The sequence below is a fragment of the Nothobranchius furzeri genome, chromosome 3 (assembly GCF_043380555.1).
Source record: "Nothobranchius furzeri strain GRZ-AD chromosome 3, NfurGRZ-RIMD1, whole genome shotgun sequence".
Taxonomy (NCBI): Eukaryota; Metazoa; Chordata; class Actinopteri; order Cyprinodontiformes; family Nothobranchiidae; genus Nothobranchius; species Nothobranchius furzeri.
Window position 1 is genome coordinate 57,332,550 of NC_091743.1, and position 13,666 is coordinate 57,346,215.

General features: G+C 40.8%; 1 protein-coding gene across 2 annotated transcripts in view; it reads right to left on the reverse strand.

Moving 5' to 3' along the window:
* Nucleotides 1-12,704, reverse strand: part of suclg2 (succinate-CoA ligase GDP-forming subunit beta) — a 138,012-nt gene extending 125,308 nt beyond the window's left edge. For both annotated transcript variants that reach the window (XM_015959295.3, XM_054751625.2), the window contains exon 1: nt 12,570-12,704. In XM_015959295.3, coding sequence (XP_015814781.3) covers nt 12,570-12,653 — 84 coding nt within the window. In that variant the 5' untranslated portion in view covers nt 12,654-12,704. The remainder of the gene's footprint in view (nt 1-12,569) is intronic.
* Nucleotides 12,705-13,666: the final 962 nt, after the last annotated feature.

Sequence of the window (13,666 nt, forward strand, 5' to 3'; positions counted from 1 at the left end):
ATAGTGGGGACCGTGTGCTGCTGACCTCTACTCAGGACGTTGTGGATCGGTGGGCAGAATACTTCGATTCAACCGACACGTGTTCCATTGAGGAAGCAGAGTCTGGGGACTTTGGGTTGGGCTCTCAAATCTCTGGTGCTGAGGTCACTGAGGTGGTTAAAAAGCTCCTCTGTGGCAAGGCTCCAGGGGTGGATGAGATCTGCCCAGAGTATTTTTAAGACTCTGGATGTTGTGGGGCTGTGCTGGCTCTGCAATATCGCGTGGACATCGGGGGCAGTCCCACTGGACTGGCAGACCGGGGTGGTGGTCCCCTTATTTAAAAGGGGGGACTGCAGGGTGTGTTCCAACTACAGAGGATCACACTTCTGAGCCTTCCTGGTAAGGTCCATTCAGGGGTTCTGGAGAGGAGGGTCCGTCGGATTGTTGAACCTCAGATTCAGGAGGAGCAATGTGGTTTTCCTCCTGGCCGTGGAACACTGGACCAGCTCTATACCCTTAGGGGGATCCTGAAGGGTGAGTGGGAATTCGCCCAACCAATCTACATGTGTTTTGTGGATTTGAAGAAGGAGTTTGACCGCATCCCTCGGGGGGCCTTGTGGGGGGTACTCCGGGAGTATAGGGTACCAGGCCCTTTGATATGGGCTGTTAGGTCCCTGTATGACCGGTGTCAGAGCTTGGTCCGCATTGCCGACAGTAAGTCAGTTGGGAGGGCGGGCACGCACGCACGCGGTCAGCAGCACACGGTCCTCCCTCCCTCCTTCCCTCACTCACTCACTCACACAGAAGTCTTCAAAACGACTATCTGAATCATTGCTGTCCTGATTGCAGCTGATTGTCTCACTGTTAATGAGGTGGCACTTTACTACTTAGTGACATTTCATAAATTAGACACGCACAGAGTGTTAGTGTGTAAGTTGTAACAGAGGTGACATAAAATCAAGGAAATAAAGAGAAGACAAAAAAAGGCAGTGCTTCCAGATAAACGTGTCAGCACAATTCACTGAGATGTGCCCACCTAAAACCAGACATGTAGCAAAGGGACTTCTCATGAGGCATCACTTTTTTGTACCACCAAAGTACTTGTGTTGACGGTGGTAAAGATACTTCCAAATATTAGTCAGGTCATATTAGCTGCTTTTAAACTGTTTTGTGCATGACATAACTTGGGCCAATTGGGCAAAATTTTTTGTGTTTGCTCCTAAAAGGGTCTAGGTCTAGGATATATTTTCATAAAGCTTGTGTTATACATCTTAGGGTTGTCACGATACTAAAATTTCAAACTCGATTCGATACAGGGGGGGGGGGGGGGGGACTCGATACTCGATTTCGATACTATTTAAAAACACCAATTTACTGAACAAGTTTATTCAAAAAACAAGGCCTTGTTTGGTTGTAATGCCTTGTTGAATGTGCTTTATAAATAAAATGGTATGGTAAAAAATAACATTCCTCAATTCATATTGCAAAAATTAAATGTTAAGAATTAAGTGTATTAAGTGCTTAAACCTTTCAAGTATCAGCATTTTTTAAAACGTGCATACAAAAACTGGCAAAAGTTAACACTTTAAATCATGAATTGTCTCACTATATAATGGCAGAGTGATGTTTTGCTGCTTAAACTCTGTTTAAGGTGCATTTTTGTCATAAGCTGTAATGCCATATGTTTTGTTCTGTACTTTTGAACAACTCTGTTGGTCAATAAAGGGAGAAAACGAATTTCTCCACAGTAGGACAAAGGTATATCTAATCTTAATGAAAACAGATTGGTACACGGCAGTGACGTCATTAAAAGCGCTGGTTAGATTAGCCGCGGCTAGTCTATTTACGCCTGGAAATCTCAGACCCGCTCCAAATGAACAGGGGAATCAAACCTTTCGGCATTGAGATGTTTTGGTGCAGATAATGTCTTATTCGAGACTGCACCATGGGTGCCCGTCCGCACCCGTTATATAGATATACACTGACGGCGATTCGCCAATGGATCTAAATACCCCGGGGAATCCAAGTAGCACCAAAGTTGTCAGCGTGAGTAAACAAACGTACTGCATGCTAGAAATTAAGTCCGGGTTGCAATAAACAGGAGTTTCCTTTAAGCATATAAGCGTGAATATACAACTACGTGTCGGACTTGGTATGCTAATTAAGTTGGGCTGTGAAGCGCCTCCCAAATTCTCTGTTGCCATTATTAACAGAACTTGGATCGGAGACAACTCGCGCGAGAAATTGCAATGTAGCCATGCGGCGTCATCTTCTTCTGTTTGTCCGGGAGGCGGAGGCTGCTTTAAGGCATCTGGCTGTTGTGCGTGTCGTTGTACTTGAAGAAGGCTGTGTATATGTTAGACTCCATAATATCGATACCACAGGGATGGAATATCTAATTTAGATACCACTTTTAGTATCGATTTATATCTAGGTATTGATTTTTTTGACAACACTAATACATTTACATACACTCAGTCACATTTTCAGTTGCTTGTTAAAGGTGCAATATTTAGAAATGAAGTAAAAATTACATCCTGTGGTAAAATTTGGTTACCGCAACTACTTTAACCCTCCAGCTGTCTTTATGGGTGACCCCGTGAGGAAAGTTGACCATTGAGCAGGATTGATGGTTTATCCCTTGAGGTCCATGTGGCAGGGGTGAGGTGGTGCTCACTCCTCAACCCTGCCACGTGGACCCAAGGGATAAACCAGCAACCCTCCTCACTGGTCAAATTTCCTCATGGGGTCACACCCATTAGGACAGTGGGAGGGTTAAAGAACTCTGGAGCTTTGTGCCGGCCGTTGTTAAATGATAATGATAAATGACCTGCACTTGTATAGTGCCTCTCAGAGTAAGGACTCCAAAGCGCTTTACACTACAGTGTATCATTCATTAATTCACACACATTCACACACTGATGGTGATGAGCTACAATGTAGCCACAGCTGCCCTGGGGCACACTGACACAGGCGAGGCCGCCGAGCACAGGCGCCACCAGTGCCTCCAACCACCACCAGCAGACAAGGTGAGTTAAGTGTCTTGCCCAAGGACACAACAGCAGAATTCTCTGTCCGGAGCCGGGAACGAACCTGCAACGTTCCGATTACTGGACAACCCGCTCAACCCGTTGAGCTACTGTTGCCCTGTTAAATTACAATGGTCGGTGCTGCAGTATTAGCTCGCAGGAAAAACGGCAACCCCACACTCACTGATGGTAAACAGTAGTTAATAGGGATGCTACAATCCAATCATGAGATCGGAAATCAGGCCCAATCACAAGACTTTCAGAAAATCAGAATTGGTAAAAAAAAAAAGATCGGATTTACCCATACAAAACAACAAATATGACTTAAAATTCATGCTGAGAAAGAGATTTTCAAACAGAACAACAATGGCTTCGTTTTAATCTCAACAAGTTCCTCTATATCCGTTTCTTGGAATAAAACAACACCATTACCTCACACAATTGACGGCAGGCGAGGATTCAGGTAGGTATGGTGTTCTTGGGATGCAACTCAGTATTCTTCTTCTTCCAAACACGAGTTGAGTTTATACCATAAAGTTCTACTTTGGTTTCATCTGACCACATGACATTCTCCTAATCCTCTGCTGTATCATCCATGTGCTCTCTGGCAAACTTCAGACGGGCCTGGACATGCACTGGCTTCAGCAGCGGAACACATCTGGCACTGCAGGATTTGAGTCCCTGCTGTTGTAGTGTGTTACTGATGGTGACCTTTGTTACTGTGGTCCCAGCTCTCTGCAGGTCATTCACCAGGTCCCCCGTGTGGTTCTGGGATTCTTGCTCACCGTTCTCATGATCATTTTGACCCCACGAGGTGAGATCTTGCGTGGAGCCCCAGATCGAGGGAGATTATCAGTGGTCTTGTATGTCTTCCATTTTCTGATAACTGCTCCCACAGTTGATTTTTTTCACACCAAGCTGCTTGCCTATTGTAGATTCACTCTTCCCAGTCTGGTGCAGGTCTACATTTCTTTTCCTGGTGTCCTTCGAAAGCTCTTTGGTCTGGGCCATAGTTGAGTTTGGAGTCTGACTGTTTGAGGCTGTGGACAGGTGTCTTTTATAAAGATCAGATAATGAGTTCAAACAGGTGCCATTAATACAGGTAACGAGTGGAGGACAGAAAAGCTTCTTAAAGAAGACGTTACAGGTCTGTGAGAGCCAGAGATTCTCCTTGTTTGAAGTGACCAAATACTTTTCCACCCTGACTTACAAATACATTCTTTAACAATCCTGCCATGTGAATTCATGGATTTTTTTTTTCATATTCTGTCTCTCACAGTTGAAGTGTACCTATGATGTAAATTACTGACCTCTGTCATCATTTTAAGTGGGAGAACTTGCACAATCGGTGGCTGACTAAATACTTTTTTTGCCCCACTGTGAGTTGCCTTCAAAACAAACAACTTTGTCTTGCGGGTCTCCTTTGGCTTATTTCTCTGGCGTCGCCACAGTGAACCACCAGTCTTCGTTAAGTCCCAGTTCACAGTGACATCTCTAACAGAAACATGGAGCCAGCCAACAGTGAAAGATGTGTTAATAAACACAGAAAAATTGCAGATGGACAGCTAAACCTCATGGTTTCTCATTCTGCAGCACCAGAGCTGACTGCACCAATCACAGACATGAATACGTAGATGTGCCATTAAAGGGACTGTACGTGCACACTCCTTAACGAAAATAACAGCTGAGGCGAAGCTCTGTGAAGCTGACGGGGGTCAGTTTCACAGAGCTCTGAGAGCTGACAGTCCCTTGTGGGGTGGAGAACGCGCAGGTAATTAATTAAATAATTTGGTTCTGTACCTTTTCTCTTCAGCACAGCTGACAAAGGTTTATGATGGGTCAGTCTTCCTGCATGCTCAGATCATGCCCTTCCCTTGCTTGAAAATTTGTTCCAAAATGAAAGTTGAACCCATATTTTTTTTATCTGTGAATTCAATGCCGTTCTGCAAGTCTCAAATAAAAACTTGGGCATCTTACTGTAAAAAAAATATACCATTAATGTAAAAAAGAAACTAAAAAAACTGTGTTCTCACCCAGAATCGAACCCGGGTCTCCAGCACAAGAGTCCGACATTTAACTAGATGAGCTAAACCACCACTGACATTTTGGGTATCTGTAATATTTATATCCTTGATTACGGCTAAAACAACGTTCAAACAACGGTGCAGAGCGAAAATGGCTATTTTGTTGCTAATTTGCAGGAAATATCTAGAAGAAAGTAGCTAAGGGTCCTCAGAAATGTAGCTAGGTTCATCACTAGGCATTAGAAACAGCGACAAAGTCGCTGAGTCGGCACTACCTCACTCTCTGCTGCTAAAGCTACTGATAGCAAATGCTATGGGCTATGCCTGAGCGTGAACGTGCATGAAGCAGCCTGCTCGACCCAAGTAGCTCAGCTCAACTCTCTTTTTCTGTGATTTTACAGAAAAACAGGCAATCACAGTAAAAATGCCAGGGCTCATTCTACAGGAGCAGGGCATTGCAGGAGAATGTATGTAGGGCTGGGGGTAAACGATTATTTTTAAAACGATTATTCTGACGATTATTTTATCGAATAGTCGACTATTCTAATGACTATTTAGACAATTAATCTAATGATTATTTTTCTATTGCACAGTTAATAAAAACCAAAAAATCTCTAATAAATTCCTCAAAAAAATTGATAAATTGTTACTGTAAGAGAATAAACACTACAGGCCTTCCATTTTGTAAAACACTGCTTTTATTGTGTTGCGGTTGGTTATGTTCTGGTGACGTGTAGAACTTGGGAGTGCAGGCTGCTGCCTGAGAGGTGGTAGAAGATGGAGTGTCTCCATGCTGCTTGTTTTGGTCAGTAATGTGCGTTAGGCGAGTGGTGTTACGACCCTTCCTGGGGAGTTTGGCTCATGTGCAAAAAGGAAGGGACAATAACGGGATTTAAAAGTTAAAATGATGATCAGGTTTATTTACAACTACAAAAAAACATAAACCTTTCCATCCACAGGTTGGGAATAATAAAACTAATTCTGCCTGTGGGGAATTAAAACAAAAGTACAAATAACTAGGGATGTCCCACTGGGCAAAGATTACAGGGTTCTGGACCAAAATAAGAATCTCCAAAGGTCCAACTCTAAACTGGGTGGTTAAACCAAACTGAAGGTGACATCTTAAACGAAACCAAAACCCCACAACACTCTAAATGTAATAAAAGGGAGATCTACGCCACAAAAAAAGATGAACTCTAAACCAAAACGTAACAGCTTATCCAAACGCAAGAAGCTGTTAGCGAATATGCTAACAGTGGCTTTACCAACGTTAAGTTCAAGTTACCAAGTTTAAATAAACCTAAAACGCCCAGCAGCAAACAGACCAGCACGGAGGAGAGACTGCTACCACCAAAACAGCTCTCCTAATGTCTGAAAGAAGCTCCTTTATGAAGGGAGAAACGTTCCCGGTGATTTTCTACATCTGCGGTAGGGACGGAGCAGCGCATCTGACCCCGGAAGTTGTTGTCCGTTGCCGGGAGATGAAGGCGGGCAAAACAGGAAAGGAATCTAGTAGCGGACGGACATTGTTCCGGGTCTTCGGCATTTGGCGGAGATGTTAGTGAAGGTGGAGAAGAGGGCGAACTAGAGGAAAAACAGGCAGATTCCTCCTCTATTTACAAACTCCTGTGGATGCAACAAGTGGGCGCGGTGCGTCGACTACCGGATCTGACGTCGACAAATTTTTAGAATCGAGCCGTCGACGTCATTGAGGCGTCGCTACAGCCCTAAACGTATGAAGAAGAAATGTATTATTTCTATACATGTTTTGGCTGTCAAACTTCCATAATGCGCCTTTAAGCTTGGTTTATGCTTGACACATTCACTTTCCGCTTGGTGATGCGGCTCACGGATGGAACAAGCTTCACATCTCGCAGCGTTTATTGTTCATGCGCCTTGTCTCTGCAGTGAGCCAATATTCTCCCAAACTGAACGGGGCAGCATGGAGCTCTACAGCATGCATCCAACACTACACCACAGTAAAGTAGAAATTACTGTTGTTTACAACATGGCATTCCAGCATTTTTAACAGCGTCCTCGTCTTTTCCGACAGTGCGAGCTATTTCTCTCCAAGAATTATTAACATCATGTTGATCCCTCCCCCAATTTATCCTCATGTAATCCCCTTTTCATCTAATTGAAATGAGCACCGTTATGGCTGCTCTCGTGGTCTGCCTGTATCTGTTTTGTCTACGTGTGTGTGTAATCTTGGTCAGGCTGTGCTGCGGAGTCAAGTTCCTATGCTCTGGGTCGCTGGAGCGCTGGCAATAAAGCTTTTTCTGATTCTGATTCTGATCACGGTGATCTTTGAGAGCTGAATCATACAAATGTCTGTATTTACAAACCTCTGCCATACTAGTTCTTGCCGGTCCGCCATGTTTTTCTGCGTCCAACCGTCCACGTGGTTAGAAAATTTCCTAGGTGCGCGTTGCGGAAATTTTGGGCCGTGCGGAGGCGTGGTGGAGGGGCGTGGTTGTTAAAATGACGCAATTTCGCCGCGCGGACCTCGCGGACGCGTCAAGCATAAACCAACCTTTAGGCACTGGATAGCGTAACATGTATGTATGTATATGATATTTGTGGTGCCCATAGCTACTGGTGTTATGCAGATAAAAGTTAGCCTGCTGGCTGTGGCGCCGTGTGCCATGCTAACAGTCCAAAACAGCATTTCAATATGGGCCAGAACCAATAAGGAATCTTTCCAACGCCTTGTTGGATCTATGACGTAACTTATTAAGGCAGTTTCTAGTGCAAAAGTTGACCCATTCTGATAGTAGCTAATAAAGTGCCCAGTGAGTGAGTGCAAAAAAACACCTATTTATTCTTACTTGGGCTGTACAAAGCAAAATTTGCAATGCATGCTTATTCATTAGTTCCCTCATTTGTAAAGTACCACAATTTTCTTACAGCTCTGTGCACGACATAAAAGATGCTCTCATTTCTGCTAATATGCACTTGTACTTTTGCCTTTTAAGCTAAAGGTCATGCCCAGACTATGACTGGAGAGAAGGATGTGACATGTGCCTGTTACAGAGTCAGGGACGGAAAAAGAGCAGAGGAAGATGAGGCGAAAGCACTAGAGCATGGCTCCAGGATTTAGATCAGTGAGATTTGCATCACTGGAAGGTCTTTAAGCAGGGCGCGGCTAATCTCTTGCAGACAGGCTTAAGAAAGGAAAACCTCACTGTTGTGTCTCTACAGATGGGGATTTTAGTAATTAGCATAGGTAATCAGACACAGGTGGAAACAGTCAAATTTAAAGGTGTTATGTGTAGAGTAAAGATAGTGAAGTCATAAGTAGGTAATCCAGGATGCAAAACTGTGTCAAACTTAAGTCCTATAAAGTAGACTTTGCCACAGGAAAACACCTAAGTACTTTTGACTTTTCTCGACTTTGTGTTTTTTGTCTCTTTTGTCATATTTGTTGGTAAGAGTTGTCTGAGGGACTGAGAAATGACGTTGTAGATATTGTGCAAAAGGTGAAGCCTGCATAACCAGGTTGATGGGACTGTAGCCACATCATTTCACATATAAGGAAATACAACTGTAACTCCACAAAAAAGATCCAACAGAAGACATTAAAACATGAAAAAAGTACAGAAACCACTACAAGAAAAAGGCAAAATAACAGAAAAAATGTACAAACACTGGACTCCAACAGCAAACATAATCCCAAGAATCTACGGAACCCCAAAAATACGTAAACAGAATACCCCACTAAGACCAATAGTGGACAGCCAAGATACACTGACATACATAACGGGAAAAGAAATCAGCTAAATCATCATCTAACTATTAGGTAATGCAGACCAACATTGAAAAAACAGCACAGAACTGGCAAAAGAACTAAAAAAAGATTATATACGACATACTAATCTCACACAACGTTACATCCCTGTTCACAAAAACACCAACTCAAAAAACCATTCAAGATTCAAGAAGAATTTATTAATCCACGACGGGCAATTAACAACATAGTTAACAAAATCAGATAGCACAAAACCTTACACAAAAGAACAAACCTCACAGTAGACGACATAGCACAACTGGTAGAACTGGTAGCAAACTCCACATTCGATGGAACAATATACAAACAAGTGAAAGGCTTCGCCATAGGTAACATTATCAGCCACCCTTTGAGAGTTCTTCATGGAGAACCTAAAACAAAAATCCATAGCCACTGCAAAACAAAATTATGGAAACCCTATGTGGACGACATATTAGAAAATAGAGGCCGACCGATATATTGGCTCGTGATATATCGGTGGCACAGTGCCAAGCCAGAGCCTATGTGGTGGGAACACTTCATGAACTTATAAATTATTTGAAGCCTAAAGGTGTCACAGAGCATTACGCATTCATGACAGAAGATTATATATATATATATATATATATATATATATATATATATATATATATATATATATATATATATATATATATATATATATATATAATTTTTATTTTTTTGTCATTTTTATGAGGGGGGACCATCATATATCGGTATCGGAAATGATAAGTTAGACAACAATAGATATTGGTAAAAAAGCCAATATAAAGCATCTCTAATATATACGTAATGAAACTTTAATATGTTTTCACTAAGCACAGAGGACACACAAACTCGAGCAATAAACTTAATGTAAGTGAAACATCAATTACCTCTTGGGGCTTGTGAAGATCATATGGAAAGACCTATAGTCTAAAATGATGACTTAACTGAAAGCAAAAAATGTTGGCAACATTTCCGAAGTAGACATTAAAACCCTAAATATTAGGTATTTTAATAGAAGCGCTAATTGTTTCATTTTAATTTTGAATGGCAGTATTGATCCCATCCATTGTGGCTAGTTTACTAGAAAATTATTTGATGCATCACAACACTCCCAGCTTTCCTTAAGTAGTTTGCAGGTGCACACACTAACACACCACTGTTGTGCAAATAAAAAGTGTATAGAAAAAGCAAAAGGCTTGATATAGCTGTTGATATGTTGAGTGTATAATTATAAAAATGTTGAGCATAGACGTTTTAGCTTCATCTTCGGACCTTGTATAGTTGTTGTATAATTTCCAAAACAGAACAATAGCCGAAATTAAGCTGCTGGTAGCTCTGCCACATTCAATCACTGCATTCCTCATTTTAGATGCTGGGAACATTTCCTAATGACTGCAGCCATTCTAAATTATTGAAAAAGCCAAAGAACCACATCAGCTACAGAAATGGCTATTAACCTTGGAGAGTGATATTCAAATCCAGTAAGATCGAACTCCGTCCTCCAGTGTCCCTTGCGGGGAGGAAATGTAAATGTGTTCTAGCTGAAACAGATGGGAAAACCTTCCATCGTTTGAAGTTCCAGCAAAAGAAGTCGCTGCAAGCAGAGGGCTCTCCACCCCCTCAATAAAATATTCAGCACCAAGTCTCACGAGCCACCTTTCCCAGTGTGACTTCGCAAGACAATGGACTTCCACACTGCTGGATTATTACTAAATATGGGCAACTTGCAAGACATTAACTCTTTTAAATGTTTACAAATTCACCACTATACAGAGAGTGAAAAACAGCCTGAGGATTATCTCACTGTGCACAAAGAACTCTAGAGATCTGATTTACGAGTGAGAGAAAGAAACATCATCCCATGACTCCTTGAGGAGCATTTTGGAGCCTAAATATGTGAAAATTGTGATGTCCTCTGTATTGCTGTTTACACACCACCTCAAATAGAATTTCTCAGCTGAGCTGACACACTGTCAGACCTGATTTGATTCTATTGTGGCGATACCTTGCTGTCAATCATTTCCTTCTCCGATACTGTGCTGTGGACCAGAGAGAATCCTTGATTATTACTCTTATCACTTTACTCAAGAGAGACCACGAGACCGAGAAAGGGAAAATGAGTGGGTGATGAGTTGAAGAAGAAGACCAGAAGGTACAAAAGCCTGAAGTGAGATTATAAGTATGTAAGAATTACTTTTGAAGACCTTTGAATGGATCAAACCACTAAAACAGAGTGATTCTACCAGATTCTTCTGAAGCACAGTAGAACCAGGATTTTCAATGGAACCAGCAAGACTCCAAAATCTATTTTATGACCAGAAATTCCAGCTGAGATTCACTACGTTTTTATATGGTTTCTAAACATAGAACAAATCAGTTTTAACTAATTATTTTTGGAAAGCTGGGCTTTTTTAATGCAAAGAGGGGGTAGACCGATTTATCAGTCGGCCAATGTGTCCGGCCGGTATTTACCTTTTTTTTTATGTATTGGCATTGGCCAATTATCTACTTGGTTGAGCCAACTTAAAGTGACGTGTGTATTTTCCCCAGCGATAGGGGGCAATATTTACCTAAATCATTGCAAGTAAGCACACACACACACACACACACACACACACACACACACACACACACACACACACACACACACACACACACACACACACACGACGACCCTGCATGGATAAAGTGGGTTCAGAAAATGGGTGGATGGATGGATGGATGGATCTCTATAGTGATTGCTATTAATGATTCTCAATGCTCTTCTGTAGAATAAACAGTGATTGTGTACGAGTTTTACATGTGGATCCCCATATTTCTACACAGTAAGTCAAGTATGGAACAATTAGTGAGTTATACAATGTCAGCAATCCAGAACTATTCAGTAAAAACTTAACTTTATGTAGTACTGCAATGGCTTTGGCAATTTTACCTCTGATATAACCTATGTGTGACTTCCAGGTGATAGCTTCATCAATCATGACTCCTAAAAATTTCGTTTCTTTCACCTTTTGAATGTCCATTCCATTTATTTTTATTGTTACATCTTTGTTGTCTCTGTCATTAAACAATATAAAACTTGTTTTATTAAGAGTTAAATCCTGCTGGAATATTTTGACAAATGAAAACGGTAATCCAATATGGCAGATAGCCGTTATTAACACCTCATAGATATTAGATCATAGGGCAAGAGTTAACCTTTGTACTGTGCTTATCTAAATGAGGTTATAGTGCAAAACGCAGAGCTGCAGTGTGTTCTAGGAACAGGGTACAACGTATCATTTGTCAGATCTAAAGCTGTCTTTAACTGCAGGTATTATTTACGACAGATTATAAAAGTAAATGTAACACGTAATATACTCAATTTTGATATTTTAACCGACAAACACACAAAGTTAACACGTTGTAGTATGGGCAGAAACTCTACAAAGGTTAAGCTCCACTTAACCTTTGCAGTCTGATTAAGACCAAAGCTAATCAAGACTTTAGTGAACGATTTTTCAGAAAAACTCCAGCTGAAAAGGTATAATTTCTAGGAAAACACTTGTTGTAAGGTGTTTTCAATTGCAGTGATTAATACTGACCCAGCGTGTCACCACGGAGCTGTCACATTGCTGAACTGTGATCCCTAACTCTTCTCTCACACATGCTAACACGCTAGCTCTACAACTACTGCAACCACGGTGACAGCGGTCCAACACCGCCATAACCCGCCGGAGAGGGTAAAAAGCGTCTGTGTAGAGACACGAGCAGTACCGGTACCTTTAGTTTGTCCAGAAGAATGTGTTTTGATGTAGCTGCCCTCAGTCTTCTAGCTGCAGCCTGGGATGCCATGGATGCCGCCATGTTGACACGCAAAACGAGATGACGTAGTGGCCAGTGAGAAGAAAATGTTCATTGATTGACAGCAGGATGGAGGCGGTCCTTAAGGTGGAAACACCCACATCCACTCATCTAGAAAGATGTGTGAAAATGTTTGTTCCTAATCTTTGTAGCTCTGAATTTAGTAAAAAAAAAGTGTGTGTGTGTGTATATATACATATATATATATATATATATATATATATATATATATATATATATATATATATAGATAGATAGATAGATAGATAGATAGATAGATAGATAGATAGATAGATATGTATGTATATATATATATATATATATATATATATATATATATATATATAGATAGATAGATAGATAGATAGATAGATATATATATATATATATATATATATATATATATATATATAGATAGATATATATATATAGATATAGATATATATATATATAGATAGATTTAGATAGATATATATATGTGTGTGTGTGTGTGTGTGTGTGTGTGTGTGTGTGTGTGTGTGTGTGTGTGTGTATGTGTGTGTGTGTGTGTGTGTGTGTGTGTGTGTACATATGTATATGTATGTAACTTTTTGTATTAATAAAGTATTAACGTAAAAGTTTTCAGAACTGTGTTACATTTTAGATATTCATGGTAAGTCTCTGATTATGGAGTTTATACAAAGGTTTCCAAGCATCTTAGCTGAATTTATTCTAATTCCACACTGATGCAGGCATTAGATCTACATAGGTTAAACATTTCAAATGCTTTGCTGTAGATTTACACACCTAACACTTTATTACATACACCTATTCAATTATTACCCATTCAATTGCTACTGGAAATACATCATCAGGAAATGGTAGCATTGCAGCAACTTGCAGAATTTTTACTATCAGAATGAGGACAATGGAGTATTAAAGTTGTTGTTGTTGGGTTTGTTTATTTGTTTGTCTGTTTGTTTGTCTGTTTGTCTGTTTGTTTGTTTGTTTGTTTGTTTGTTTGTTTGTTTGTTTGT